Here is a 25,448-nt window from a genome sequence, read left to right as displayed (position 1 = left end):
GTCAAATCGTGTAAACTGAATTCCATTGTGACTTCTTTGTTATTTTGCTTTTCTATGTTACTGAGGAAAACTGCGTTATTACTCAGGAATCCACTCCGGATAAGTATCACTTACAAGAGGACAATAGATTTTCTTTGAATAAATATACGACTTCAGCCCCCAAAATAAGTGGTGCTCATCACCATTTTATATTTTGGCTCATATAATTTCGTAGTAAATCCATAACCACTTTCACCAGCAGAAGGCAGTATTGCGCTGATGACAACACATAAAAGGCGTACCTTGAACTTTCCATTTCTTCTTTTACATGATAATACAGATAAACATTAACTCCTCTGTGTCGCCCACTCTTACATGACTTTACACCGCAACTATCTTGATCTACCTTTTCTAACCCTTTATAATCTCTTACAGACTCACTATCTCTCAATCTTTGACTGGGGTTAATGATCAAACCTAATGGGACGGTTTCCAGGGTAACCCATATCATAACACATCATACTTCAGAGAGATTGTGCTTAAGAGCGACGCACACAGGATGGGTTGGTCTGAGGACAACATTGGTGTTTATGATGTGTGTGCACACCAAAGTGGATATTTGAACAGAGCACTGTTTGGTATGCTTCTTTTATTAACCAGGACTCATGGATCTTGTGTTTTCTGATGGTGAAGACACTGGCTATGCCCCCCACTTTTGGGTCCCCATTCTTGCAATGTTACACTTTTATTGTAAGGCACCTTACGGTCACCCTAATCTCTGTAAGTCACTGCTGTCTGCGGGAAAGATGTGACACATGGGGACAAGATACACACCCCTATACTGAGAGGGCACTGACCCAAACCTGGAGTCCCCTCAAGTTGGAATAAATCCCCTACCCCTGCCAATACTGTACCACCACTTTGGGCAAATGCAGCGAGACATAAATATATGAAACAAAATGAGTCCCTGCATCACTCTTCTATCATGCCTGGGAGTTATTTTAACACTCATGTTCATCATGTTGTCAACAAATGTGTTGATTAAACTAAGATAGGGAAGCAGAGCAGTAAAATCGCTCTCTCTGTGTCTCTCTCCAACAAAATGAACAAAAAAACTATTAAGGATTTTAACAAGAGTAATTACACCATGGAATTGTAATAAAAAATAAATAAATAAATAATATATATATACATATATAATACGAATTGTATTTTATTCTGAATTAACTAAATAATAATAATTGTTTAAATCCCATAACAGAAATCATAAAATAACTATTGGGGAAAACATGTCAGAAAAAAAAAAAATTCACAACTTATTTTTATAGTGTTTATGTATTTGGACAAACAAGAAATATTCACAAAAATTGCAAATGAAAAGAAAAAAACGACAAATAAAAGAACAAGAATTACTGTATTGGAGTTGAACTAGTAATGAGTAACTCAGAACAAGTTAAGAGTAAGACAGAACTAGTAATGAGTAAGACAGAACTGGTTGTAGTCAGACACATTAGAGCACCCACCCAAAATACGCGCACTCTGAGTGAAATCACCATACTGTGTTTTATAAATACTATATACACTGGCGTTCGGAGAGCTCTCAGAACAAGCCCCGGTTGAGGTGTTGACAGGCTCCTCCCCAGAGATCCAGTTACCTGCACAGGCACCTACCTATCACTCACCTGTTCTCCGGCTGAGTCTTTCTTCAGCTCGGCAACAGTCGACCGCGTCTGTCTCTGTGTTCGGAACATACCAGGAGTGTTTGCGGCGACCACCAGTTCTAAACTCCACAGCAAACAGATCGTCGTGCGGAGGGTTTTGGAGGGTGGGAATGGCAGGCTGATGCGTCAGGTGCGGTTCTAACTTTACTGCTGGCTCCTGAGGGAGTTGTCCGAAAACAAAAGTAAGCGGTAAGTTTTCTTTATCTTCAACTTATTCCTCGTGCCCGTCACTTTCTGCAGCGCCTTCAAACTGCACCTGAGTCAGTTTATATTTTTGTATTTTCATGTGGAACTTGGACTCGCTTTTCTTATTTTATTTTTCATATTTGTAACCAAGATCCGTAAGTCACTGTTGTTTATTTCATCCAACCACGCTGATAACACTACTCCCAGGATGGAAGGAGCGGACCCTCAGGAGAGCGTGTTTCGCATGCACCGACAGTCCTCATGCATCTGATAAGAACGAATCGTGATTTAACCTGATAGCCTTTATTGCTTACAAAACGCTTACTCAGGACGACGGAGCAAAGTCCACTGTGCCCTGACAGTTCATATTCTTTTTGACGAATTATGTGCATCATATCCTCTGATATTACTGCTGCATCCGATTATGGCCTTTTAGCAGTGTAATCTTATCTGGGGCCTTGAAGCCAAACAAGGGGCCAATTAACTATTCGGAGCTGTTATCACCGCCAACACCTTTTCTGTGAGTTTTTTTTAACGTTTTTTTTCTGCACTGCCTCAGCACTCACAAATACTTCAGCATGTGTTAGTGTTTATTATTCCACCATCACTAATGTGAAACGGTGTAATGACGATTGTACTCGATAGATTTCCCTTCCAAATATCTTAAGTACATTGAAAAATAGGCTGGAGACTACAACAAGCTTTTGACACACTAGATGAGTGCTGTTGACCTTACATAGCGAATTCATGCGTAATGAAGGGTTAATTACCTCCGGCGACGCGATGTGAAACTAAGGCAATCAAATTGCTTTTAATTTCTTTTCATGGAGGTGTAACTATGAGACGCTATGTAACACAACAATGACACCCGCTTTCCACGTTTTATCAGATTTCTGCTGGTACTTGACATTTATAACCACTGTTAGTTGGGAAACAGTCTGAAGTCTGCACACTTGCCGTGCATTCGTTGTGGGCAGTGTGTGGTGACATTTGGTTGCGCTACAGTTGACTTAAGTACAGACTTTTATTTCAAACCAGCCCAATGCACTTCCTGCTTCCATGGGCCACAGGAACTTATGTAACAGGGCCAGTTTGGGGCCTTGAATTTGATACAACCAGGGATCATGTATACTGTATCTGATGAGTATGACACGTTCATGTTTGCCTGTGTCTTTGCCCTATTGATCATGGCCACAGAAGAAAAACAAAGTACTCTCATCAGTCGTACTATATTTAATTTCAAACAAGCCTTGTCAGTACTATGGAAAACATCTTTCAGCTAGTACAAGCGGGGACTTGCCTTCGTCACTGGGATTTGTTGTCACTGGCAGCGCGATGATATGACAACTCTGGTTCAACCTCATTCCACCAGTTATGATACTCAAATGTGATCATTACAACAAGTGCCGACATCAAGTGTAGCTGAAATGAAGTCAGCATAGTGATATTTAGTTGGCTTATGAGAAACATATTTAAAGATGAGGCTGTCGTGGCTGAACGCGAAGCAGCTCGCTCAAAGACGAGGTCTTACCTCTTACTGTCAAGTTGACAGCACATGACACTTGTCCTGCTCCGCCCTCACCTGGAGTCTGAAACCTGGATGGATGCCAGCGCTGAGAACAATAGCTGGGCGGGAAGATAACAGAGATAAGGCCAGAAACGGGAAGTTTACCTGAAGTCAAAACAGGGCTAGTTTTCACTACTGTGTCCCTCTGCTGTCAGTGGAGGCTCTGAAAAGTGTTTCCTGGCTTGTGTGTTTCATCATGCAGCACAACAGGAGTTTTATTTGAATAGTGTTAATCCATACTAATGGCAGCGCCTGCAATACTCATGTCCATGTCATGGCACGAGTTGTCAAGGTGTGCCTGGTGATCAAACAGTACAGTGGAGCTTTTAAGTGCTTGCTAGTGACACCGGACACTCACTTCTCACTCAATAATACAAAGTGATCTGCTAGCTTGAAGCGACACAATGATTCTCCGTGTGTCAAAGTCACAAAAGGTTAAAGGTGAGCGCCTCACCTGTCTTAAACACACTTACATTTAACCCTGTAAAGGAGAAGATTCTCAAGACTGCAGGTTATTTGGGGTCAAGAAGACGCACTGATGCAGGGTTTGCTCTTCCTGTGTGTGTGGATACCTGTTACATAAGCTGCTGCAAGAACTGACCTCTCTTTTCACCTGACTCATTCACATTCCACTTAAAGTCGCATTGGCTTTTTTTGTTTGAGGTAAACCTGATGCAAATCTTTGAGCAAGGTAATGTGGATGTGTTCAGCCAAGTGGATCTAATTACACGGCTCATATCAGCCTGCTGTCTGCCAGGTCGCAGATCGGGCCCCTAACTATCAGAGCAGCACAACACCTGGCTCCGCTCAGAGGAAGAACAGGCTACTGAGCGACTACGCCTTCGCTTTGCATACTTAGAAGCTCTCAGAGTTTTATAAGCAGGGGATCATGCGCAAGGATGTATTCGTCAGATGCAACTATTCAGCTTGGTCTGGAATTTACGTTACTGCTGCTGCCAACATGCCTGAGTCAAGTCACCTTCAAAGGTGCTTCTAGCTGACTAGCATTTGTGCTAAGGCATATGCAGTGAGAAGAATATACAGTGCAGAAGTCAGTTCTATTTCACTTTGCTCAATCGACATTTGACCTAGCATGTAGAAGCCTGGAAGCCAAAACCAAAAGCACATCCTAGTTCACCAGTCAAACAAGATTAGCATTTATTTTCAGAACCTGATCATGTTTAAACAGGAATACAAATTTGGCTCTAATGTTTTCTGTTATTGTAGCTTCAACTGCTAAAGTGAATTAGTGAGCGTGGTAGGGGCGTTTTCTTATCGACATGCTTTTAATGTCTATACATTTATAGACATTAAAAATGTATTCTACTGGCCATGTGTGATAATATTGCCGGGCACCTAGAGTGCTGACCTCCAACAGGCTGTTTTTGACTAATATTGTGTGTTGTTTTCCCTGTATTATTGCTCACAAAAGTATTTTATTAATGTTATTGAATAGCGTTTTCAGCATTTGAAATATCATTCATCATTGATAGCACATGGTAGAAGTGTGGATGAGATGTGGACCATCTCATTCTGGTCTCCACCATGGACACTTTATTGACAACAGTGTTTCTGAATGCAGCAAGTCAGAGATTGCTGGGATGCAGCTCTGACAAGAGGCCACAGCTACAACATTCATGTTTTTCCTTCCTAAATGTGAAGTCACCTCGCCTCCCTCTCCTCAGGTGGATGCCTTGAATCATGAGTAACCTAGGACATCAGTCAAGGCCAGCCAAGTGAGTGTGCCCACATTCCTTCCGTTCTTTCACCTGTTGACTTTACTCTATGTTTGTCACTTATCCAAAGTGGCTGTCAGACGGAGCGGGACAATCACTAACTCAGTGTGCAGAGGGTGGTGTGGGTCAGGGACCTCGGGCACAGAGAGGCTCTGTGGAGAACTGTTTGCTTTGCCTGCGTTCCCCACCTCCTCCTCCTCTCCCTTTCCACTCTCCCTCCTTCTTCCTGACTGGTCCATATGCTCAGAATCTCAGGCTAATCTCGTCCTGCGCTGGACAGTCGGCTCAGGACGCTTTACATTCGGAGTGTCATTCTGTGGAAGCTGAAGAGTCTTTGGATCATCTGGAGGTGTTGGAGAGAAGATGAAGGGTGTTCAGCGTAACCCTGTCCCTCTCTGTCATTGCAGTGGCGTGGCCAGGTCTGACAGCAAACTCAGCGCCAAGGCCCTGTACGGTGAGTGAGCATGCTGTCACTCTGCATGGGATTGTTGTTTACTCCGAAGCTGATCTGATTTTGCTGCATTTTTATCAGTGATACTGAAAAATCTCATCATTTTTATTTTTACGATTGTGCACTTTTAAATCTTAAAGTCACACTTTTGATGATGAGAAAATGGACTTAACTCAGGTGACATGCATTGATGAAACCTATGAATAGATGTGCTGTGTGGAGTCAACAGAATCAAACAACATGCTCCTTGTCTGATTATCAGCATCAGCATTTCATCGAAATCTGTCCCTTGCTCTCAAGCCTCAGTATGTTTATGATCGTGTGGAGGAACTAGTGAAACCTGCAGATCAGCTGATCCGCTCGTGAAAGGAATGGCCTGCAGGGCACATAGGAACAATGGCAAATATGTCTTCCTATTTTCTGTTGATCCATTGTTCTAATTTGTCTTTCCAAGCCGCCTGAGATTAGATCTGATGTTGAAGTATTTCTATGTCATTTCTGTCTACTAAGTAACAGTTGATAAATTCTGGAAATAAGCTAAAACTAAGACAAAAAATGTGCACCAGTACATTGTTGCCTTCTGGTATTTAGAATGAAAAGACTGAGCTGTCGGCTCTATGAAGCTGAGCACTATGGTAGCTATGCTTCACCCGCCACACGTGCATCTTAATTTAAGTGATGTGAACTTGTCATGATGTGACGTGACCTGAAGCTGTGGTTGCTTCCTTTCCTGCCCAGATCACACAGCAACTTTGATTGAAACAACAAGACAGCAACATAGCTGCAAAACAGAACATTTTCAGTATGGTTTGTGTTTGTACACGCTATAGATGGACAGATAAACAGATTGAAAGAAAACCTATCTTCTATTCAAGTGACATTTGGTTGAGGGAATGTAACAGTTTCACTTGGTTGCAGCAAGCAAACCTGATAAGACAGATAAGGTGAGGTAAAGGTCTCACTGACTGTCATGCAGGGTTTCCTCTGGTCAGCTGGTCAGACACCAAAGCACGTGGGAGGGGATCTGGCTTTTAAAGTGGCCAACATTTCCAGTGCCAGACCTGCATGACACTCGTGTTTGGACCTGTGGATGATTCTGTTTATAGAGCGTGTAGGTAGACAGGGGGAAGGTATGTCGAAGATGAGGTGAGGAAGGACATGAAGGGGATGTGTTGATGTTAATTCTTCTCAAACCAAGTTGTACATTTCCTCATAGGCATCAGTTAAATGTGTTGATCCATTTAACTACAATTGCCTGTAAGATTTATAGCCATGTCGAGGAGTTTGATCTCGGCTCTTGCATAATTGTGTGTGGGCGTGGTCCGCAGATGTGCCATGTTAGTGGAGGCTGAAGGGTGTGTCTCCATAAACCAGTGGTTGGAACAGGGTGGGGATGCCCGTGTCCCGCAGGTGAATAAAGGCCACATTGAGAAGCGGAAAGGAAGAGGCACAGTCTGGCCTGTTAGTGCCTCCTCCTGCTGCCTCAGACATGAGCTCAGCTCATCAGCACCTCGCTTCTCTCTGGCTACATTTCCCCCCACATTCATGTAGGTCTGATGTGGGGCTGCTGGTTTTGAGTTTTCTAAGTTTAGACTTGTTCCACATAATGTGGCCCTTGTGATCCGCAAAGCCATTTTGACTCTCAAGGAAGAAACCGCTGGTGTTATTTCTCTTCCTCGGGTGTGTTTATCATGACTTGTTTTTCTTTGGCTGGCCTCGTGTGGCAGATGGTCTCCACTAGTGATTCACTGCAGGACAACAAGAACATGCCTGTCACTTCTACTCTCACTGCAGGAGTAGCGTCCTGGCCGTATAGCTATTTGCATAGGTATCTGTCTGTTTACCACAATTTTACAGTGGAATAGATCACTGATGCAGACTTATCACTGTGATTCCCAGAATCCCATGACACTAAAACAATTTAGTAGATAGTTCTTCCTCACCACAAAGTTATAAACTGATGGCTTTTAAAAGCAGATTTAGTGTGATGTTATGGTGCTCATTATAAAAGCATGAATCATTTAGTTATAATTATGTTAATGTGCCTACAGGTGAGAGTTATCGTGGTTAAATTCAGATATTTTTGATGCATTAAAATGTATGTTTATACAAATGATTGTACAAACAAAAGCTGCTCATTTCCACCCGTATTTTGATTTTGTTTTACCCAATATTATTGCATTTATTTTGTCTATATCATTCAATCAGACAGGTGGAATTGTGGAGCTCCTACAAAAACACACTGGTGATGCAAGAAGAGGTCAAGCAGCAGCGACTTATGCTAATGAATGAGAAAACCTTCAAAATGTTGTTGACTTTGTAGAATTGCGCCAAACTCTAATGGGGTCCACAGTAGATGAACTAGTTCTGAAGTTCATCGACGCACATTTTGAGATTTTCTGTTCACAAACATACACAACCACTTTCCTAAACCTCTGCCGCTCATTGAATGGCAAAGGTCAATATAAAGCACATTTATCTTCAGACATTTAACTGCATATTTCAGAAGATTTTTAACTAGCGTGTTAACACTGAGTTGGGCTTTGTTAATTTTATATATTTTTATTTATTAATTAATGTATTTTCTCTCATCTGTACATGGAGTTTTGTGTATCTTGCACTAAATATATTAAGAAAGAATGACTCAATTTAGTGCACTGGCTGTGCCTAAGTGGAAGAGCCACTCCATACAAAAAGTATGTTTATACCGTTCCAGTATGTTTTTTTTTTGTTTTTTTTTGTACGTCATTTCTGCACTTAGAATCTGGTCTAGCTGTCTGACTGATTCAGGTCACTTATGGAGTAGATTATGGGCCAAAGGGCCGTGTTGTTGCTGGTCATTGACTCGGTGGACCGGCCGGCTAAGTGGCTCTTATTGCAGTCCGTGCGCGCGGCACTGTGAATTGATTGGCCTAAATGTCAGTCATTAATAAGACATGTCCGAAGCTCGCCTTTCACACAGACACCTGATGCTGCTCTTTTAGCTGTGTGGAGCCAAGCAGGAAAGAGAGGAGAGGAAACAGGTAAACGGGAACCTCTCGCTTCATTTTGACGTCAGCATGGGTAGCAAAGAAAAAGTGAGTGCAATTGTTCACACTAGAAAGGCAGGTGTTGCGTTGCACTCGAATATCTGAGCTAAGCTGAGACGCTGCCCGAGTCATCCTGGCATAACCGGGGAGCAACATAAGACCATCGGGATGTTGACTCTGCTGGGTGAGAGCTGGCAGCGGAGCTGATAGCTACCTGTTCTCAGTCAGCTGTACTTGCTACCTGCCAACCACTGAAGTGGTTAATAGCTCAATGAGAGTCAGATTGTGGCAGCTCCAACAATGGCGGCAGCCCACATTGTGCGTGGATTTACTCACACATTTTCCACATATAATTCACTGATGCATGACATATTAATGAAGTTATTAATTTACCAGAGCTCACACCAATCATGGCGACCTCCTGGGAGTGTAATATAGTCAAGGATACATTTATTACTATCATAAGGATCAACCTGTTTGATAAGACTGGATGGCATTTGTCCTGCCCAACTCAAGAGGCTTCGGGGTCAAGTCGAAAGAAACAGGGTTGGACTTTGTATTCAAATTGCAGCTATTTTTTTTACAGTTCTCGAACAATTATTGTGTTTGAATCATCAGTCTAGTTCAACATATCGGAACATCCTGACTCATTTTATATCTGTTATCTGGTTAATTATAAGCAGATTGATCTTTGATCAGGTGCTAACTCTGTTTCTTGTCAGCACCTTGCAAATGACTACTTTGAAGAAAGGTAAAATAATGTTTTTTGCCAGGATTCAACCATGTTAAAATCATCACCTTCACAATACATTATTAATATTTTCTCCTCTACTCTTATTCACAAACTGCACTCAACGTTGTCACTTTTACTAGAACTCACTACAACTTTCTCATATGCTGTGTACATCCCCTCTTTTTTTTCCAGAGCAAAGGAAAAAATATTCCAACTCCAATTTCATCATGCATGAGACGTCACAGTATCACGTGGAGGTGAGAGCTGACAGGTTTGATGGTGAAGTTAAAGCGCCAGAGCTGGTTTGTTTAAACATCAGATACACATCTATTTAGACTCATGAAGCAACAACTCTGGAGTCTGATCGAAATGTCTTTGAAATTTAAACAGAGTCTGCCAATATATTTGTGATATTATTTAGTGTCAAATATTGTTTGAAGTTTTTACTTTTTAAAGAATGTTTTGTGGAATCTTCCCCACTTTAATTCCTTATTTAATACCACATGATTTATGATTAATTCCAGATGAATTTAAGAAGCTATAAACTGGTTTCTGCATTGCTTTTGTTCAAATACAATTCCACCTTTAAACAGTGTTCCAGTAACTCTGACCCTGGCAAACTGAGTCTGTAGTTTAGAGATTATTTTTAGATTTTTCACATATGAATGAAAAGTCGTGCTGCTCAAAAGCAGAAAGCTACACTGTAAGCTTCCTTGATTCCAAATGGTGTTGAACTACGACTCCAGTCATGTGACCAAGATAAGTAAATGCTTCAGTTTTTATCACTCCAAAGCAAATATTCACGATAACGCAGCACTTACAGGACCCACGTTTGAAGCCATAAACATGATGTCCTTGTTTCACATTTCTTATACCAAGAGGCGAAAGAGCAACGCGGAGGGTATTTGTCGACCCCCTTCCATTAAATGTTTGTATTTTCTGTATTGTAAAATAGACGTAACACGTCAGTTGCTTTAATCTGTCCTTTTCAACCAACAGCATCTTTCGACTTTCATCATGGACAAGACCGAGTCCATCGCCACGGTGGATGATGCCATCCGAAAACTAGCCCTCCTGGATTCAAAGGACAAAATTTGGACCCAGGAAATGCTCCTGCAGGTCACTGACAAGGCCGTCCGTCTGTTGGACTGTGACACACAGGTATATCCATAGAGCACATCTGAAACAGAGATAAATGATCACTGCTAGGTCCCCACAAGAACATCCTCCCTTTAAAATAGATAACAATCTTACATTCTATTCAAGAAAAACAACAAATAGTTGAGTGATGGATCTTTCTATATCACATCTATTACAGCTCAAAGACTCAAATGACATACCATTGTTTCCATTATTCTGCGTGTATAAAATATTTCTATTGTATTCTCGAAATGATTCATAACTATCTCGTATCCATTTACATTTGAGCAAATATTAACAAGTGCTTAAAGCTTAATGGACTCTCCTAACAAGACTGTTGTTTGCCCGCAGGAGGAGTTGGAGAACTTCCCCCTCCCCACCATCCACCTGTGTCAGGCGGTGCTGAACCAGACCCGCTACCGCTCCGTGCTGCTGCTGGTGTGTCAGGACAATGAGCAGCATAAACCAGACATCCACTTCTTCCACTGCGACGAGGTTGAGGTGGGTCTCGTGCTGTTGTCTCACCTTACATCCTCCATTGTCTGAGCAGCTCGGGATAAGTCTGGGTTTTATGCCATTCATAAATTTAATGGTCAGGCTCAGATTTCCCAGCTGTTTAAAGGATACATGTTTATCATGAAGGATACAGGTAGACACATGTAGACAAAAGAAATATTTAGCAAGCATAAAGCTTTCAGAGAACTTTTGTGAAGCCTGTCGGACTGAAACCTTTAAATCTGTTGGCCAAAGAGGCATAAATTCAAACGTTCACGCTGAAGAAAGACGCCCACATGTGTGGCTTGAGGTCACTTTTAGATTCAGTGGACGGTCTTCGCCAAAACGCGGGCAAATGCAGCATGTAATTGCACTTGACATATCACTATGCAAATGAGTGGTTCCTACTCAACATATGAGGAGATGTCACACCAGCTATGACGACCAAGAGTTTCATGAAGTATTCCCCCTTAAACAAAGTAAACAGCCAGCTTTATATGTTTCATTAGAAATATATTATTGATTTGTAATATATTGTTACCTTTGCCACTTAGATTCACAGAGAGAATCTGTTTCCACACAAGATAACTCCAAATGTATCAAACATATATCAATGAAATGTTTATATTGGAACAGGTGATTGAATGTTGTGGTGTTTGTCTGGATGATGATGTTGATGTGTATTCGCCCCCTATAGGCTGAGTTGGTCCATGCAGATATAGACAGTGCCATTGGAGACAACAAGCATGGGAAGAAAATGAGGCTTCAGACACTCAAGTGAGAACACTGGAGCATCCGAGGTATGAAAACATGGATGGAGCTAACAACTTTGCTTTTTCAGGATCAACCAGGAGAAAATGAAGCGCCATAGAGAGACCATCTTACCTCCCTCGGCCCCTAGGGGCCAGTCCCCTGCAGCTGGACGAGTGGCTGCACCAGTTCCACAGAGTATGAACAAAGCTGTTTAAAGCATTAATACTGCAAAGTTTTGACTGGTGTTTTGTGTGGGTGCAGCTAAACGAGCCTCGGGACAAAATGACCCCGATACACACGAAAAGCTGGCTCAGCGAATCGAGAAGGATGTGGTGAGTGTTCGGGACTTCACAAGGTCACGACGTCGTCTCTATGTTACTCACCCTCTGTCAACGTCTCCTAATGTCACGCTCGCAACAACTTAAGACTTGTTTCCCTCAGCAAATTCTCAACTGTGCCCTGGACGACATTGAAATCTTTGTGGCGCGGTTGCAAAAAGCAGAGGAGGCTTTTTCTCAGCTCAACCAGCGCAACAAGAGTAAGAAGAATAAGAAGAAAGGACCAGCAGGTCTGTCTCCCTTTCTTCTGATGTGGTGTGCAGAAAGCAGTGACAATATTTGGGTATTGCTCACTTAACCATGTTTGTCTCTTTGTGTCCTGTGGACCAGGACTCTCATCCAGTAATGGATGTGTGGTGGTAGTGGTAATAGATCACTCACTACTCTGTTTACACCCCTGAAGTAATATTATTACATGTTTATAACTCATCTTTTCAAACCTGTCAGTTGGATTGTATTATTTGGATTGTAATATTTGTGTTAGTATTTGTAATAATATTACTGCAACCTGGAATGATGCAGTGCAGTGTTCAGAGCTGTGTGGTGAACTAGTGTTCAACAGTGTTGAATGAAACCTTGTGGGTCTTCACATCTGTTATCCAGATGCCACCTGCTCACACTTTAAATAGAATGATTCACAAAGTAATAAGAATTAGGGTGTCAAAACAGTACGTTGTGACAAATGACAGTTATTTAAAACATGCAGAAACAAACTGTGTCTCTGAATCTTGGTAGGAGTTGATTTTAAAACGCAGTCATGAGCCGATATATTTTTGTTTTTCCTGAACACAAATAAAAGTCTTCAAAGAATGTTATATATTAAGTCTCAGTTTTAATGTACTATTTTCACTAACTCAGCTGTGGGCAATGTCCGGCCCGTGGGCCACATGCAGCCCTTTACCTGCATTCATACGGCCCGCTGAAGTACAATGATGGATTATGAGTATAACTCATTCTCCTCCTCGCTGTTGATTTTCTTACTTGCATTCTTTTTTTTTTTTCAATATTTTTATTCATTTTTATCAGCTACAATAATAATCATATAAATGCACATACACATTGAAGATCTCGGCTGTGTGACAAAAAAACCCAACTATTATTTATATAACCTATTTACAAAAAAAACAGCGTGGATAAGAAGAAAATAAAGAAAATAGAGAATTAAAATAAAATAAAATAAAATAATGAATAACAAAAACAAAAACAGTAAATAACAATCGTTTGTTTACTTCACATACAATGTCCGTCTTGTACATATAGTTGCATGTAACAAGCATCAAGTTGCAAAGGGCAAGAGGATCTTTTAACATCAGTCCACATTAGTCTAGATTTCGATGTTTGAGATATTCAAGAAATGAACCCCAGATCCCTTCGAAAACACTTTCCTTCCCTTTGATCGAAAAAGACATCTTTTCCATGGCAACACAGGAGCTCAGTTCAGCCAACCAGTTTTGAATACTTGGAGGATTTACACATTTCCACTTCAGTGCGATCATGCGCTTCGCTTCCGAAAAACAAAGATCCATACATATCCGTTGACATTTGGTATAGTTATTTCCTGCAGGATAAATACCCAATAAACACATTTTAGCATCAAATTTGATTTGTGTACATATGATCTCTTCAGTCTTACATTTGACAACTTGCGTTCTTTTAATGAGTAAGTTTCAGCACTTTTCAAAATAAATGAAAGAAAAAAAGAACAAAATATCTAGTAATATTCATGTTTCAGCCAAATCATTCAATATCTTTAAATGAAATGAAATTATATATAATCAAATAACATATATAAAGCATGCTATGTCATGGCATAAATAAACATTCCCATATTTTATAATATTTAAGTCATAAAAACTACCTTTAATTTAAGAATCTTTTTCTGCTGCCCCTCATATTTTCACTATTACACTACTGATGTAGATAAATAAAAATAAGAGACGCTTAAAGCTTAGTAGTAGTTGCACAAGCGTCATCCATATATTCTCATTTAAGCAGCACAATAAAACACAATTACTTGATGAAATACCAGCTAAATGAACCAGGGACTCGGAACTAGTTACTGAAGGTGAGAGCCTAAAATGAACTGGCCCAATATATAAGAAATATAATCAAACATTCATTTTTGGTTTGTTTGTTTGTGCTACCATAAGAATACAATGCAGGTTGAAGCTTGAACAGCGATGAAGTTACACAGCTGCAGATCCTTTCCAATAGATGAAAACATGCTGCAGTAGGCGCTGGGGGAAGAGCGTCTTAAAGTTGTGGCCTGTAATAAGAGCTTAGTAAGAGCTAGCGGTGAGACATGGCTGTCTGGATTACAGTGTGAGGAATCCTGTCGTGGTTTCGCTGTGCTCTCCAAGTTATGATTATCGAGATCTTATTGGTGTTCTTTAACCCTGACCAGACAGTGTAACCCTGTAGTCCACGTGTGGTCATTGTTTCGCCTCTGCTGCTTTACAGAGGGCATGCTGACCTTGCGGGCCAAACCCCCCACTGAGGCCGACTTCATTGATAGCCTGCAGAAACTGAAGCTGGCCCTCAACCTCTTGGTGAGCTTCCAATCCACCCTACCTGCTGCAGAGGCTTCACCCACACTCTCACTCCTCTCTATCTCCTCCTGCAGGCCAAGCTGAAGAAACACATACAGAACCCAAGCTCATCCGAGCTGGTCCACTTCCTCTTTGGACCTTTGGATCTGGTGAGCATTGTGTCTGATTTAAGATAGTTAAACGCCTTTTATGTTCCATCGACAGTGGTCATTACAGGACGACAATGTAAATCCATTTCCAGTCTCTTATGTAACCTGAGTCTGCAGAATGAAGAGGAACGTACGGAGCCTGTTCAAACACACACTTCAATGTTTGCATTTGTTACAATTAGATATTTCCCCTGTTGTTGGTATTTCCTCTGGCCACACCCACTGGCGCTCTTCAAAGTGCTCACCTGACAGGAGCAGCATGACTGTGACGCAGGTGCAGCCTGACGTGGCCACACCTTCGATACTGCTGCAGAGATTTAAGACTGAGGATTAGGACTGGCTTTTCAAAGTGTCATGATAAAATCTGAGCAGTGAAAGTGCCCAACACTGGCTGGACGAATTAGAAGCAGAACTCCAGACGTTTGGTGGACGGCGTTACATAACTTCTTGCTCTCATTGTTTTCCATATCTACCGTATGGGGTGAAAAACACCACCTCAAATCACCAAAAATGCATCAAATTCCACTGCTAGTTGATGTCCAATAACTTGACTGGAGACACAGACTGTAGCGAGGCAGAACACACTGGGGGGGAGCTTATTTGTGGAACTTAGCATCAAGCAACGACGACTACTCGAAGCAATATCCGTTGCATTATCTTTGACATAGAGGTCTGTATTAGAAGCTTCGTCCATTAGCTACTTCATTTGACTTAAGAAAAAAAAAGGACTTAGTTCACTGGATGTGTGTGAGCTCAGTGGTGGAGTCAGTGCAGCATGCAAGCATTCGCAAGTTGAATTGTCTTGAAACTTTGGATCTTAAAACTACAGCTGTTGCAGCACATTATGGCACTTGTAACTTGACTCACGGCCAAACCTGTGGCCAGGTGCTGAGGAGCTGTGGAAGTCCTGAACTGGCCAGGTCGGTGATTTCTCCTCACCTGTGCAAAGATGCTGTGGACTTCCTGCGCGGGCATCTCTCCCCAAAAGAGATGACCACCTTTGAGTTGCTCGGTGATGGATGGACCAAACCAAGGTACCTGTGCTAACCGCTGTTCCTAGTACATTCAAATGGAATGATTCTATGTTTTTTGTGTGTGACATTCTTCAGGGCAGAGTGGCCAGCAGACCAGTGCGCTCCGCCCTACTACCCCAGGTTCCGAAACGGCTGGGAGCCACCGGTGGAGTTTTTCAAAACGTCCCCATGGGAAACAGAGAGCAGCAGTGGACCTCTGCGGTCTCCCACCAGCCCCAAATACAGGCAGCACTCAGCCGATGAAGTAAGCTGTTAGGCTTAAAGGACACGGTTGTTTCACTATATCTGCCTCAAGTAAATAATGTAGCAAGGTTTTTAGAAAGAAATGAAACATAACTACAGTGGTACCTCAGTTTTCGAACGTCCCAGAATTTGAACAAATCAGAGTTCCAACAAAAATTTTCTTGCCTCGGATTTCAAACGAAAATCCAGAACTCGAACGCCCCCGAAAAAAGATGGGAAAAAAACTAATGCGCCAGACCGATCAGCTGACCCACGACGCGCTCTGTTATTGTGTATATGTATGCAGACGTGTCGAGTTACCTCCATTTACTGACTGTTTTTTCTTCATATTGAGGTGTAAAACCTTTCCTGTCTCCGCACTGGACCGTGGTAGAGTGTCACAGGGGAGGTGCTCTCTCTCCACACCTCCGAGGCTGGAGCACTCACTCCAGGGTTTGATGTCCTGTTGTGGGCTGGAGCTGGGACAGGGATGAGGCGAGTCTGGGACAGAGCGTGACTTGGTTTATGACTTTGTCACAGCCAAACTGCACAGAAGCGCACATTCAGAGCTGGACACGCACCGGGCACCTCTTCACTTCTGGAGAGACGTCATTCACTCGGCAACCCCTCCCACATGCAGCGGCCACACACATAGAGGAACAGCGCACCTGCAGCAGACACTCTACATTCACTCCTACAAAAGCCTCTTTTAAGGCTTGGAATGCATTATTTCTTTATCCATTCATTGTAATGGGAAAAATCCATTCAGATTTCAAACAAATCGCTTCTCGAACGGCTGTCCGGAACGGATTGTGGTCGAGAACCAAGGTACCACTGTATGTCATTATCATGACAGGAATCTGTTGGCTACTTGAAGATTGAGTCGTGTTAGTGGTTGAGCTAAGGATGCTAACCTGCGCTAATGTCTCTACACTCTTCAGTTTTTCACAATAAAACTTTTTTTAAAGTTATTATCTAGTTAACAATAACAGTTCACAATAATCCTATTTTCCGCAGTTTTACGGAAGTCACTCTTCAAGCTCATCAAATGGGTGAGTAGTGAAGCATTTCCCATATTTACTAATATCAGAAGACGGAATTCAAAATCCCAACTCTGAACAGGTCCAACATGTCCCTAACACGGAAATTTGCCAAAATCCGCTACCACTTTGTAGCACGTAATGCCAACGAGCTGTCGGTGCTGCAAGGCGAAGTCCTGGAGGTAAAACGTCCGTCACTGGACGACACTGTGCTGCACAGCCAGCTGTAACTGAGACCCTTCTCAAACAGGTGATAGAAGATGACAAGCAGTGGTGGAAGCTGCGGAATCGCAGTGGCCAGGCCGGATATGTCCCGTACAACATCCTGGATGTGGTCAAGTTGGATGAGCCTGACAGCGTCTTCAACCCGGTACTTTATTTATTGGTGGAACTGTAGGTTTTTATTAGCTCAAAAGAGGCAACAAATCCATACTGAGATAATCCATCCATGTATCCCATTGTTCAGTCCACGGCTCCAGAGATGGCAGTGTTCTTTTCCTCCAGGAATCTAGGTCAGCTCTCTGTCTAAATCTGTCGTTGGATCTGGCACACGACTCATTATCTCATCGTTCTCGCCTCCATTAATTAGAATTTGTTTGTCTGTGACACAACAGAAGATTGACGTTTAGCAGGTGAAATAAAACACAAGCATTCATGTGTGCGCACCAGCACACGCCGCAGATTACACAGCATGTGGTTCAGCAACTCCCTGAATCGAGCGCCGTGTTGTTTTGGCTGACACACACAAAAATAAACCCGATGAGACGAAGGACAAACCGGTTTTCACAACAACCAAGATTTTCTCACGTGTTCATGCTTGCTGCAGGACTTCAGGACTTCGGCGCCCAGCTCTCCTATCCATGGAACTAAAGACAGAAGTGAGTGAAAGTTTAACACTTCTTTAACTGTTTGCTCCGGCGTGTATGGATGTAGTATATTTACACAACATGCTGGCTTGAGCTCCCCTGTTAAACTGCAACAAAAAGAAAACTAGTATTCGTGGGAACCTCCTGACAAGTTGCTGAATCTGAAACAACCTCTCTTATATGTGTGTTCTGTCCAGTAAGTTAAAACCATTGTTTTTGAAGGAAGTTCGGCCCCAGGGCCATATGAGGACTGGTGCCTGTATTTTTGTGGCCCGTCTGACGTCAGAGTTTTTCTGCCTATTTTGTTCTTTTCCTTTTAGTTACCATCACTTCAGCAGTGAACGTTGTATGTTCTTGTTTTAAGACAAATTTTTTTTCTTTTCATTGGCCATTTTTGTGTTTTTCTTGTTCCTCAAAATACATTGAAGGAATACTGAACATATATTTTGAAATAAATTGCCTTTTTATCTTATTCAAATTAAATGCATATAAAATTCAATATTTCTATAGGTTTCATGGCATATTTACTCTTCTTTATATCCTTAATTACATTTCATCTTCTTAGCTTCATTTTGCCCTTGTTACTTAATTTTGATGGATATTTTTCCATCATGCTTTGCAGTCATCGCTGTCTTTATTTTGGCATGATGCCCCCTCACAAACGTTACAGTTTCTCATGTGGCCCTGTAGGAAATTGAATTGCCCACCTCTGGTTTAGATGATCAAATGTCTTGTGTGTTTTACAGAGATGGATGATGTCAACAACGAGTTATCGGCAATCCTCAAAAACAAACCCCAAGCACCGATCAGGAAGTTCCGAGTGGAGCGGAACTCCACCAGCCATGTGCCACTCACCTTTGACTCCAGTCCTGAGCAGGTCATGGCTTGGCTGACGGCGAAGGACTTCTCCAAGCCGTGAGTGGCTTTTCAACTTTGTCCCGCAGAAATATTATGAGGCCAAAAAATGAAGTTCCCGTGATGTGATGTGATGTGTGCAGGACGGTGGAGTGTTTGGGGATCCTGACGGGAGCGCAGTTGTTTTCTCTGAACAAGGAAGAACTGAAGGCGGTGTGTGGAGAGGAGGGCGCTCGGGTTTACTGTCAGATAACGGTGCAGAAGACCGAACTGGAGGTCAGTCCAGTATTCTCGGGTTATAGCCAAGAGATTGCTCATGTTTTACTGTGGACCATGTGACTCTAATATGTCAAACTGGGCCCATCTGATGGAAGAGAATCCTCACTGCCCATCTAGCTTAAACTGGGTTGGTTCACACAAACTGGCCACCACTATTCCAAACAAAATCAATCATCACTGGAAATACATTTTATGAAACTCTTCATGGGAATTAGGCTGTATACGACTGTATTGGATGAACTGTCATCTAGTAGCGAGAGGGATGAACGAGCTCCTGGTGGCAACAGTGAATGATGTGCCGGAGCAGCTTTGCCCACTTTCAACTGGCTCAGACATAGAGGTGCTGAACCTCTTCTACATTCTGATGTGGATCAATCCCACTTTTTCACTTTCATCATATCTCCACCACAAGCTAATATCTGAATGACCTTTAACATGCACCCCATCACACTCATCTGCTTCTGCAAGCGTGTCCTCTTGTTCATGGCATGGTGCGGATTATTTACCCTCAGTTCTGCTGACATCATCTGAATCACCCTTTTTTTCAATGGTAGAAATCAGGTGCTGAGTCTTCAGAACTGGACGAAGTCATGAAGAAGCAGCTGGAGAGGATCAACTCTGGCAAAAAGGACTGAAACGGCTCGGCGACCACCAAGACGCTTTGCTTCTCTTCGTTTCTGCTTCACCAATCATCCTAATTAGGAGTCTAGAAAAGCACTCAAATGTTGTAAACAATTGTAATTGTGTATTTATTTGGTGTCTCCTATTGTGTAAGTATCCAAGTGTTCAGTAATGTTGCTCTGCCCTCTCGTCGCTGGTGGTATGAAAAGAGGAGCATGCGAATGTTGTGCAGGTGAACGTGCATGTGAGTGTCTGCATGTACCTCAAACTAAGTGTAGTACAAAGTATGGTCCGCGTTCATGCTGTTGTTGCGAGTATATTCGGAAGATCAGAGAATCGTAGATGTTAAATATCTGTGCCAGGACGTATGACTCATTTCGGATATATAGCCAATTATTTTCATATGATGGTTTACAGTTACAATTATTAATAAAATGCAACAAAATTGAGACAAAAATGTTCCTTTCCTTCACTGACACACACAAAGCATGAGTGATCAAGAGGATTAAAAAAAATTAAAAACGTTATATGTGCCAAACATGCGAGGAAGGTATGAATATTCTCAGAGACTGTGTTGTTTACTTGATAAAAATAATAATATAAATAATAATAATAATAGATCTGTGCAAAATACAGACTGAAAAAACATTTTGCTCCACAGTGTTTATTCTTTAGGTAAAAGGTACATCATTCTTCAGTCTTTGGATGCAATATATATGCATATATATTTGTTTTTACCAACAGTCCAAGTATGGATGAAAAGCCACAAAAAACGCTAGAAACTCGTGCAAACCATTTCATTTATCACAATATTGATTATCAATTATAAGAAATATATAAGACTTATTTATGGAGATACGCATCCAGCCACAGGTCCCCTGAGCTCTTCAGTGACCTGGAAACAACAAACAGATTTGATGCAAACGAGACCAAATGTTAGCTCCCAAATCTGAGGTTTGTGTTGGAGCTCATCCATGTCGAGATATTTAAACAGATTTGACTCAGTATCTGACTTACCGAACCACGTCAACGAGGCCTTCCCACAGTGTCTTGACCTGATAGTGAAGACCGTGCTTCTCACACAGCTCCTGAACCAGTGGCGCCACCTTGTGGTAGTTGTGGCGTGGCATCGTCGGAAACAGGCTGAAATGGAAAGACTACTTTCACTTACTTTCTCCCACTTATCTGCACCAGAAAATGTGTGGTCCTCACATACATTCACGTTAATTTAGATATAACATACGTAAAAAAAAAAAAGTAAACAAGGTCTCACGTTGGACATCAAAACTGGTAGATAAAGAATGTTGAACTCCATACTATGACTGAGTACTGCATGTACTTGTAGACAAACCCAGTACCACATTATTACACACAGGGGCATGCAATGTATTTAAAACTTAAGTTTTAAGAAATTATGGAGTAATGAAATATTGAAAATGATGAGGATTAAACATGGAAAACAATAATGATAATAAACATTTTACTCTTCATATTATCATGTTATACAGTTATAATAATGTAATAATCAAAATGTGACGTTTAACGGAAGACAAAAATAATTTTGTGGGAGAAGAAGAGAAGTTGAGGTAAATGATAACACATTCAAAAATAATAATTATAATTAACAAACATAAAATAAAAATGAATCTTCTGGTAACAGAGCGGACCACAGAAAAGGCTTGATATGACATGAAATTAAATGAAAACAAACTAAAACTACCAAAACCCCTCATGAAATATGGTAAATACTGGCCCCATACTTTCGACAGTGACACAGTCCAACCACAGTTTGACCTACTGGTGTTCTATTTGGAAGTTGAGGTGGCCACTGAACCAGTCGTTGAAAAGAGACTTTTCGATGTTGCACGTGGCCTGCAACTGAATCAGAAGACTGTCAAGCATCGGAGGAGAAGCGACCTTTCACCAGCAGTCAGCTCCAGTGTGACCCGGGTACCTGCATGGTCAGCCAGTCTTGGTGCTTCTCATGGTCTATGTCCATGGGCAGGTGGTTCATCTGGGTCACCCACACAAACCAGTGACTCTCGAGGAACCTGCCAGTCGCAGTAACATTTCAGTGATAACCACCTAGTCTGCCATTCCGAATTACAGCCGAGTGAAAATAAGACTGACAGCACTCCACACATCTGTCACTGACCGCACGCTAGCTAGCCTCAGAGACGTGAGTCACAATAATGATATTTCATTTAGGACGATGTTATCGACCCAAGAGCGGCCATTAATACTATGCTCATGCAAATATTTGTTTACCACAACAACAGCTACTGTCAAGAACATTCTTCAGAATAACCTCAGAGCCGCAGAAGAGGCTCAAAACATGCTAACCTTGTAAGAATTAATGGCCACTTAATAATCTCGCTTTAAGATGCATTTAGAACAGATAGAAAGTGTGTGAGTAATTCTCCATTAGTAGCCAGTTAACTAGTTCAATTCATTGAGATTAAATTTGGAATCCATATTTGTTTTATTTCAATTTTTTTCCCTCCTGATTGTCTACCATAATAAATGTGTATCATTTAATATAGAGTATAATTTAGCAGAGAGACTCTGTAACAATATATTTATGCCACAGCAAAAAATAATATAGAAAATACTATATAAAACTTGACCAATTTAGGAAACAGCACCGTCACATGGAGCCCTTAAATGAAAAATATGGACTGATCCATAAACTGCAAAGATAGTTTTATATCGGATATTTGACAGATATTCGATTCAGCGGTGTCTTCGCTGCAGCATTTGTTTTTTGTCAAGCAAATAGGTCTCTAGTCAGGTTCTAAGAACTATGTCTCTTCACACTCCTACTACATAGTGATAGGTCCTCTCTATTATGAGGCAATGCCATCATCCATTGAACAATAAATAACAAATGTCTAACCAGCAGATGCATCACGCTTCATGGAGAACAAACCTGACGAAGAAGATGAGAGCGAGGGACCCCTGCAGGCCATAGAGGGGAATATAACAGCAGAAGTAGCGAAGGTAGTAGGAGATGCTCCAGGCCAAATCCTGACCAGAAGAGACCTTTTTAACAATTTTTTTGTGAAAGTCAGCGAATGAAAGTGGCTGGAAGCCTCTTACCACCCAGTCGCGGCGAGAGATCATGTTGTACATGACTTGAACGTGGAAGTAGATTGGAATGAGGAGCGGTGGTCCCACTGGGAAGAACAAACAGTGCTTCAGTGATTCCTAACATGTTCCTTTCCTGAGTGAGAGGAGCTCCACCGAAACATACCGAGAAAGAAGTACTGATGTTGGTGATTGTAGGGCATGTTTCTGATCTTTTTAATGCCGTACTGGGACGGAGAGGAGCGCAGAGTTACACCATGGTTCCCAGACTCTTGACCAACTGTCTCACCTCGACGGGCTGAGTCGAGCCGATGACGAACACGTGCAGCATGTTGACGTCGGGATCCTTGCTGAAAATGTTTGGTTTAGCATGGTGCTGGAAGTGTCTGTGGTTCCACCAGTTAGCAGACGCCCCCTGAGAGAGAAAACAAAGGCATTAGAAACTGGACTGAAAGAGAATTAAAACTGTGTTGTTCACCTTCAAATGTCCGATGATGAACTTTTGGAAAATGTGATTCCACCAGGAGATCTTGAAGACCGACAGGTGGCCGAAGTCATGCTGCAGCCATCCGGCCTGGGACTTCAGAATATAACAAATATAAATTGTTGGAGACTTCATGTTGACTTTTACTTAGCATCTACCGTAAAATATACGAGTCAACTTGTATCAGGGGCCACAAAATGTGAGCGTTAATAAAATCTAAATGTCAATTTCATTTAAATAACGGATTGTAAATGCTATACTGAAGACTTAAATAAACAAACAACTATTCCCAAAAATGCTTTTAATCCATATCCAAACAGGAAGTCAAATGCATTTGAAGGAAGTTGGTCAAATCGGGATCAAGTTGTTGCCATGGCTTTACCTGGGCAACAGCCAGGAGCACAGAGCACAGCAGCGTCATGGTCCAGCTAGTCCCCCACATCCAGACCAGGAGCCAAGCGACGGCCTCCAGCAGCAGGATGTGTCCCAGGTGAGCGGAGAAGAAGAAGGGCTGCACCTGAAACAAACCCTCTCGCTCCGCATGCGCACGCAAAGACTGGAAATCCTGAATGATTGCTGCCTGGAAGAAAGAAAAGCTGTCAAGTTTTCACGACAGGTTTTGAATCTATCTATCGCCTGGTTTTCCAGTGTATCAATATTGATCTGCGGTAAAGCATTTAAAATGTCTTGGTGTGTTTGAGACCGATTCTGTCCTTACATTTTTGTTGCGATCCTGACCCGGTTCCGTGGCTGCCAGCTCTCCGATCAGCAGCGGCTTCAGAAACTTCTGCACCAATTTCTGATCGGGGTGAAATGCTGAGAACGCTTCCTGAATGAAGGGAACCAGGACCAGACATAAGACCAACAACAATACATCCTCCACCTATCAGGAGCTGGAAAGCAATGGAAGAGGTAAACTAAGTTTTAAGATGAATTAAAGCTAATATTCACAGGCATTTATTGTTTTGTTAGCTTCCATCAAATGCCCTGCAGCTGAGAGAGGAAGAACTGACTAACTGTTAGAGTGCTGCAGCTGATCAAAGATAAACACATGGAACTCTGTAAGAAGACCTTCACCTCAGCTGACATATATCAAAGAAGCAAGACTTAAAAACTGCTTTTTGAGTCAATGAAATTTCTAATGGTGAAGTCGAGCCGCACAGTCAGGTGGATAGAGGGGTTTCACTAAATCACTGCTTCCTTTTGCGAGTTAACAGGCGTCCGTCCTGCAGGATATTTGAACCAGAGCATATTTCAAGGTCGTCGAAGGGTACTCACAGTGGCGTCCTGTCCAGCATAGTGACCTATGACCCGGGACCCCCCGGGGTGTCTCCTGGCCCACTGGGTGATGTTGTAGACCTTCCGATCGATGACCAGCCACTGGTCGTTCTTGCTGCAGTGGCTCTGCACCTGCTCCCAGGTGAACACAGCCTCTCGTGGATCCGGGCTCTGCCCTCCACCACCCATCCTTCTGAGGGCTCTGCAGCTGATGGTCAGTCTGAACTCCACTTGTTGCTCTGCGCTCTGTGATCTGATAGTGGAGAAGCACATGAATTAAAGATGATGGGAATGAGGACGTGATGCTTCACCTCCTCTGCTGGTGCCACTAACTTCAATCTCCAGTCGGATCAAACATCAAACACCACATGTATATTTAGTAACTGCGCCTTCATCTCCATGGCAACACACATCTTTTATTCAGTCTTGAAAGCGACATAGTTGTTGACCCACAAACGCAGCATCGATTCAAACCCGATTCTCCACACAGTTGTCCGTGAACTGGCGGGTTTTCTCACCAGCTCCCCCACCAACCACCCACCCACCACTCACACACCACCAACAGCAGCGTTTGGACTTACAGTTGTAGTTCAGACTCTCCTGGTCTCGGCTCGCAGGTCCACCCTCACGGTGCCGTGCGGATCCATCTTCAGTATCAGGGGCTGCAAAATGTCTCCTCTGAATGTGTTCACTGAATCATTCAGCGTCTCTTTCACTACATTCCGAGCCGATCATTCGAGCGGTTCTGGGCCAATCGGAGTTTAGGAAAGCAGCCTGATGTCGTCTGTAGAGCGGACGCAGACAGACCAACGGAACCAGGAGGACCACGCCGCACTCACGACTTTCCACGCTCCCG

The 25,448-nt window shown here is 42.4% G+C and overlaps 2 protein-coding genes across 4 annotated transcripts; one reads left to right on the top strand and one right to left on the bottom strand.

Moving 5' to 3' along the window:
* Positions 1 to 1,694: 1,694 nt before the first annotated feature.
* Positions 1,695 to 20,208, top strand: eps8l2 (EPS8 like 2). 3 transcript variants are annotated; one of them, XM_053884920.1, is made up of 21 exons: positions 1,695 to 1,882; positions 5,139 to 5,189; positions 5,597 to 5,643; positions 9,595 to 9,659; positions 10,402 to 10,563; positions 10,894 to 11,043; positions 11,735 to 11,814; positions 11,879 to 11,985; positions 12,052 to 12,122; positions 12,232 to 12,358; positions 14,589 to 14,677; positions 14,752 to 14,826; positions 15,712 to 15,860; positions 15,936 to 16,104; positions 17,100 to 17,134; positions 17,205 to 17,304; positions 17,373 to 17,492; positions 17,949 to 18,000; positions 18,735 to 18,903; positions 18,987 to 19,119; positions 19,677 to 20,208. In XM_053884920.1, the coding sequence occupies exons 2-21, from the start codon at positions 5,155 to 5,157 to the stop codon at positions 19,755 to 19,757; spliced, it is 2,016 nt and encodes a 671-aa protein (XP_053740895.1). In that variant the 5' UTR covers positions 1,695 to 1,882; positions 5,139 to 5,154; the 3' UTR covers positions 19,758 to 20,208. The 3 variants fall into 3 exon arrangements, with proteins under 3 accessions (XP_053740895.1, XP_053740894.1, XP_053740893.1); XM_053884919.1 differs by having other exon boundaries at positions 1,695 to 1,889; XM_053884918.1 differs by lacking the exons at positions 1,695 to 1,882; positions 5,139 to 5,189 and having other exon boundaries at positions 5,394 to 5,643.
* A 193-nt stretch (positions 20,209 to 20,401) lies between these two features.
* On the bottom strand, positions 20,402 to 25,448 carry fads2 (fatty acid desaturase 2). The gene is made up of 13 exons (XM_053884921.1): positions 25,174 to 25,448; positions 24,593 to 24,845; positions 24,033 to 24,143; positions 23,697 to 23,894; positions 23,309 to 23,410; positions 23,120 to 23,245; positions 22,997 to 23,057; positions 22,843 to 22,919; positions 22,673 to 22,770; positions 21,698 to 21,794; positions 21,542 to 21,621; positions 20,761 to 20,886; positions 20,402 to 20,638 (listed from the first exon to the last, which is right to left on the bottom strand). Exons 2-13 carry the CDS (start codon positions 24,779 to 24,781, stop codon positions 20,587 to 20,589), a joined length of 1,317 nt encoding a protein of 438 aa, XP_053740896.1. The 5' UTR covers positions 24,782 to 24,845; positions 25,174 to 25,448; the 3' UTR covers positions 20,402 to 20,586.

This window comes from Synchiropus splendidus, chromosome 14 (genome assembly GCF_027744825.2).
Source record: "Synchiropus splendidus isolate RoL2022-P1 chromosome 14, RoL_Sspl_1.0, whole genome shotgun sequence".
NCBI classification, from domain to species: Eukaryota; Metazoa; Chordata; class Actinopteri; order Syngnathiformes; family Callionymidae; genus Synchiropus; species Synchiropus splendidus.
The sequence above is the reverse complement of the archived record's forward strand: the minus strand, read 5'-3'. Positions and strand labels throughout refer to the sequence as shown.

What these genes read in the sequence shown, in the direction of transcription:
- eps8l2 (XM_053884918.1), top strand. Translation starts at nt 5,553, where the DNA reads ATGAAGGGTGTTCAGCGTAACCCTGTCCCTCTCTGTCATTGCAGTGGC. An exon ending in CGTCACAGTATCACGTGGAG is followed by an intron (nt 9,660 to 10,401) that starts GTGAGAGCTGAC and finishes TTCAACCAACAG; the next exon opens with CATCTTTCGACTTTCATCAT. An exon ending in TCTTCAAGCTCATCAAATGG is followed by an intron (nt 17,135 to 17,204) that starts GTGAGTAGTGAA and finishes AACTCTGAACAG; the next exon opens with GTCCAACATGTCCCTAACAC.
- fads2 (XM_053884921.1), bottom strand. Translation starts at nt 24,781, where the DNA reads ATGGGTGGTGGAGGGCAGAGCCCGGATCCACGAGAGGCTGTGTTCACC. An exon ending in GCTCGACTCAGCCCGTCGAG is followed by an intron (nt 23,058 to 23,119) that starts GTGAGACAGTTG and finishes TCTCCGTCCCAG; the next exon opens with TACGGCATTAAAAAGATCAG. An exon ending in GCTCTCATCTTCTTCGTCAG is followed by an intron (nt 21,795 to 22,672) that starts GTTTGTTCTCCA and finishes TGCGACTGGCAG; the next exon opens with GTTCCTCGAGAGTCACTGGT.